The following is a 5,522-nucleotide window of genomic DNA, read 5'->3' as shown; positions in this document are numbered from 1 at the left end:
CATCTAATTGTCTTATCTAAACTAACCATCTTGTATCATTCAATTCATAATTGAATAGTGTATCGATTTTCGATTAAATCATAAATCATTCTGAAAAAGTAATTTCGACCCTGAAACCTATTCTGCTCTGTCTATAACGCTAAAAATCCAAACTTTCATACCAAGAATCAAAATTTTCAGTCATATATCCATAACCAATGCAAGGGGCTCAGGAGATCAAATATCACTTTTAGAATTAAAAAAAAAAAACTAGAATCTTTTCAATAATAAAACTATAATTAAAAATAATAATAATATCAATAACTCTAACCTTGCGTGAATAATCTTAACGCTTGTTTTCATATTAGGCCTCGACCAATTGTAAGCGAATGAGCCCCCAATTGCACTCAGCCAAAGGCACCCTTCAAAAAAACAAACATCAGAACCCAATAAAACCAAACCCTAAAAAGATGGAAAAAAAAAATCCAAAAAATTTGAAATTTACCAACGGTTCGGAGCTTGTGCTGCACGACCCATTCCCTGATGGATTCGATCTTGCCTGGTTCTTCCGCCATTAGGGTTTCGATTTTTTTTTTCCGCCTTCAATAAAATGGTGAAATAAGAGGGGAATAAATTCTGGGGAGAAATAGAGGAGAGCATTTCAATTTATGGGGGGACACAGAGGAACGGAGGCCGTCGCTAACCTGCGCCGCTACTTTCGGGGTCAATTTCGGTCGACGAATCAAAGGTGGCGGGTCGAGAGGTCGCGGCGAACGCGTTTCGCCGCTAACCTGCGCGGCTCATTTTGTGACACGAGGAAATAAATGCGATACGGGACTAGGAGTTCGAGCGTCATTTGGCTTTGGTTTCGTTTGGCGACGAGGGAAGGTCTATTTATTTATTTTTGACCTTGCAAGTCATGTTGCGTTTTCTTTTTCAAATGAAAAAGAAAACCAATCTCAACTTCTCGCTCCATATTGACACATGTTTTTTTTTTGTGTGAACTTACTTTATGCAGCATCAGGATTTGGGTATTTTGGTATGCTCCGATAAGATCTGTAGTTCAAAAATCAAGATATGCAATAATAGCTATGAAAGCCTCCGCAGCGACACGAACAAGGAAAAGATAACTTTCAGGGGTTGTTTTTTCATCGTCGCTCTGTTAGATCTAAACCAAAACTTGAGATCTAAAACCATATAGCCATGATTAATTCAAAGAGATTAACAAACTTGAGATCTAAAACCATATAGCCATGATTAATTCAAAGAGATTAACAATAATCAAAAGAGTGCGGAAGATTATACCTGAATCCATAGAAGAAATCTTGATTTGGGTTTCAATGATCTTCTAACCTTATGGTTTCTCTAAATCCGAATTTCTCTCTCTAGATGGGGGTGAAGAGAATTAGAGAGTGTAACACTAGGTTAGGGACCGTAACCCCTTATTTATAGATGTTGTACTTTTGTAATTTAGCCCATCAATAAATCATAATTACAACCTGGTATCTGCACATATAACCCCATGATTATATTTAAATACTCATTAACCCAACTTAATTGATCACTTTAGTGGGTTATCCTGAAAGATAGCAATACACATTGATTAATCATATGTGCCCATAAATAGATTTATTAGATTAAATCCAACACTCTCAACCCAAAACTTTCTTAAATCGAGTAATATGGTTAATCTAGAAAGACATTAACCCTTCTATCTCTTGATGAATGAAGTACGGAGTAGTGTTTCAGTGATCTTGAGAGATTTTAGCAATGATTGCACAGAATAACTATGGTGGTGTTCTTCAACTTTTTCAACAATGAGAAGTGCATGATAGTTTTATCCACCTGATGCTACCTTTTATCGATGCAACCATAGTAGAGTGATTGTCCCCATATATTTTACAACGACCCTTTGATTTGGCTTTTCTGTTGTCTTGTTTTTGCATGTTATGCTGCAAAAAAAATGTCCTAACCCACTTGAGACTCTTGTCTCATGTGTTATGTTATAGAAACCGCCAAGTGTAAATCTCTCTCCAAAAAGCGACACATGTCACGATCAACTGCATATCAACCTGACCCGAGTCTTACAAAGGTCAGCTTGAAAAGCGTCTTCATTCGTTCTCGATCTGAAGGCCGACTTGAAAGACGTCTCACTTGAGCCTTCTAAGATATTTGAGGAGTCCTAGCTCAATAGGGCGAGTTGAGAAGCATCTTCACTTGACCTCTCTCGAAGGATTGAGATGAAAGGCGCTTCCTCTCCAACTTAGCAACAATAGCTAGTCACTATCACATTAAATGCATGGTAAAAGCTATCATTATACCTCCCCTAGAGTCATAATGACTCATTGAACCACACGAGCACCCATTGCCGACAGCTATAAAGTATTAGCTGCTTAAGCTGACTCCTGGACTCGGCTAAAGTTACGCAAATATCCTTCTAGACCTAATATAAATAGATATATCATCTGCTGCATGAAGGTATGCAAAAATTCGCATATTTAAGAGAACAACAGCATTTTTCTCTCCTTTAGATGACAACTAACTTGATCGTCGGAGGACTATCGGAAAACTCAACTATGATCGTTGTTCGCGGGAAAAATCGTGCTTTTCTTTGTAATTGATTCCATTGCACTCTTAAATAATAACTTTTTGAGTTACAAAGATCCGGTCTTTTTATAAGATCCAGTTACAATGAAAATCAAAGAAAAAGAAAAAGAAAGATTACAACTTTTTATCCTTGTTTGTCGAACAAATCACGAGCTCCTGTTTTGCGGTCACTCGCTTTGTGTGGGTTCTTCGCCTGCGCCGGGGTTTATCCGTGGACCACCGCGCGATCTAGATCCGGTCGGATCTACGCAGTACGACGGATATTATTTCACCAAGGAAATAATAGCCGGGGGGGATTGGTTCACCAAGGAAACAATCGCCCAAATCTCGGGATCAAAGGCCAAGCTTTGATCCGGAGTATGCCTGCGTAGATCTGAGATCCGGTCCTCTGGGCCGGCCACCTCAGGGTGGCTCGGCTCTGGGCCGAGCCACCTTGAGGTGGCTCGGCCTTTGCCGAGCCACCTTGGGGTGGCTCGGCCACCGAGCCACCTCAGGGTGGCTCGGCATGGGCCGAGCCACCTCAGGGTGCCTCGGCCTGGGCCGAGCCACCCTGAAGTGTCTCGGTTTCGGCCGAGCCCCTCAGGGTGTTTGGGTTCCGTCGTTTTGTCGTTGTTCCCGTTTTGTCCGTGATTCGGTTGTGCGGTTGATTTGTCTGGACTCGATTTGTTGACCTGATTTGGCAGTAAATCCACTTCTGAGTTCGATTCATCCGAGTCCGCTCTTGTTTGGATGACTCGTTGACTCCCCGAACCGTTGGCTTGATTCCGCACGCGAATGGATGCATTCTGTTGCTCGTGTGCGATTCGTTGACCTCGTCGCCTCGTCACTCGATGGTTTGTTGAATCACCGCGCCGAGCTATGCCAAGGGACTTATAAGCAATTTTACATGCCTACAATCGTCTAACATGTTGTAAGTATGCAGGACTGTTATAGTCATTTTAGTGATGAAAAATAATCTCTAATCAATGGCAGACAAGTGTCCCACATTATGCATAATCAATTTAACGTTTCAAGATAACCAAAGGCCCAATTCGCTCGACTCGACACGCCGACATCTAGTGAGTATGACCTGAAAGGCGTCACGTATCGACGACCTGAAAGGCATCACATGTCAACGACCCAAAAAAAGAGTTACGTGCCGTCCCCTGGCTACGTCGACTACTTAATCACTCCACTCGGCCTACTAATCGGCCGACACCTTGCGAGAACAACTCAAAAGACAGTACTTCTCGACCACCGGACGAGCAGAAAGATGGTGAAATGCCTCGAGTCTCAAGCCCCTCCTGTGCACTGGTGACCAAGCATCTCGTAATAAATGTTATTAAATACATTATGGGCATCATCATTCCTTTGTCCCTAATAGTCTTTATGACACATCGGACCATGCTGTCTTCGCGTACATCCGGTCACATTACATTAAATGAGGAAGTGATCTCCTCCACTCCACTGCCGACACCTATAAAGATTGTGTTGACTCAACGGGAGTTACCAAACTACCCCCACAATCTTTGCTATAAATAAGGAAACTATTATTTAAATCAGGGTAAGCAATTTCTTTGTCACTTTAGCTTCCTCGCTGTAATAAAGAACTTTCACAGTTCAAACTTCTTCTCCACTCAAACGTCTTGCAAACTTGATCGTCGAAGGAACAACGGGGGAAACAACCCCGCCCTCTTATGAGTTTCTACCTTGTGTAAGATAGTACAACTCATCTTAAAATTTAGACATTTGGAGGGTAGAACGGGCCCTAATCACTCCTAGTACAACTATTTGATGGTGTGATTCTAACCATCAACAAGGACTATCTCCCACTCAACAATCAGCCATTAAAAGGACATTAAGGGACCCTAACTTCTTCAAAATCTACCCTAAATCCCATTATTTAACTTCTGACATCAACATCATGGAACAAATCATTCATCTATTTATGTTTGTTGGCATTGCTCGGGTGCATTTTACTAAATCAAAAGTTTTAATAGATAAAAAAAATCACACCTTGGAGATTGAAAATTATACCTTTTGTTGTGCCATAGAAATAAGCAGGTGTTAATCAATATTCAACTAGCTAACACGTCTCAAGCAGACTATACCTCAAGCCAACCCAGATAGGCCGAGACAGGCGTCCCTTCTCACCTGGCCGACTCGTCCCTTCTCGCCAGGCTGAGACAAGCGTCCCTTCTAGCCTGGTCGACTCGTCCCTTCTAGCCTAGGCTACTCGCCCCTTCTCACTAGGCAGCGTCACTTCTCTCCAATTTGCGCCGAGAACTTCCGAGGACGATACTAAAAAGGAGGAACTTTTCGGCCTACCCACCCGATCGATCCTATAAGTACTCTCACTCGGCCCGCTATATTAGCTGCTTAAAAAAATGGTGTTTGTCGGTCTTTAGCCAGACAACTAGAGAGGCAGTGTATCCTCGAACCTCTCTCCGCGAACCAACTACCATTGCATTAACTGTTTTGACAAAGTCATCATGGCTCTAGCCCCCATAATTTTTATTACTTATTAGACCCAATCAACACCCAGCAGTTGATGCTGCTTTGCACTAACCACTTAGGTGACCCATCTTCGCCAGCGGTCGACACTTGTCAGCTGTCTGACGAGTCAGCTATCTACCTGGATTCGGCTCAAGTTACCTATTTTTCCTTCTGATCATCCATAAAAGGAAATCATGCAGTTCAACGTAGCTCTCTGGTCTTTTCACACAACCTTGAAACCCACTTCATCATGTCATATTTTCCCACTCAAGTACATATACTGACTTGATCATCGGAGAAATAGCTGGAGAACCCAACTCTGGCCTACTACGAGTTCTTCGTGTGCATGGAAGAACAATAGGCTCTTGAACCAGCCATCCGAAGAAGTTTGAGGACTCCAACCACACATTAATCCTTAACTAAACCCCTGTTAGATAACTGACATAAGCACCTTCTTTTTT

General features: G+C 42.2%; 1 protein-coding gene across 2 annotated transcripts in view; it reads right to left on the bottom strand.

The window, feature by feature from the left end:
* Positions 1–832, bottom strand: part of LOC109822826 — a 3,289-nt gene extending 2,457 nt beyond the window's left edge. Inside the window, exons 1-3 of one of the 2 annotated variants that reach the window (XM_020389082.1) lie at positions 684–832; positions 485–579; positions 311–401 (exon numbers count right to left, since the gene is read on the bottom strand). In XM_020389082.1, the coding sequence (XP_020244671.1) occupies positions 311–401; positions 485–554 (161 nt within the window). In that variant the 5' untranslated portion in view covers positions 555–579; positions 684–832. The other variant, XM_020389081.1, reaches the window with a different exon arrangement.

The sequence above is a fragment of the Asparagus officinalis genome, chromosome 8, assembly GCF_001876935.1.
Source record: "Asparagus officinalis chromosome 8, Aspof.V1, whole genome shotgun sequence".
NCBI classification, from domain to species: domain Eukaryota; kingdom Viridiplantae; phylum Streptophyta; class Magnoliopsida; order Asparagales; family Asparagaceae; genus Asparagus; species Asparagus officinalis.
The sequence above is the reverse complement of the archived record's forward strand: the minus strand, read 5'-3'. Positions and strand labels throughout refer to the sequence as shown.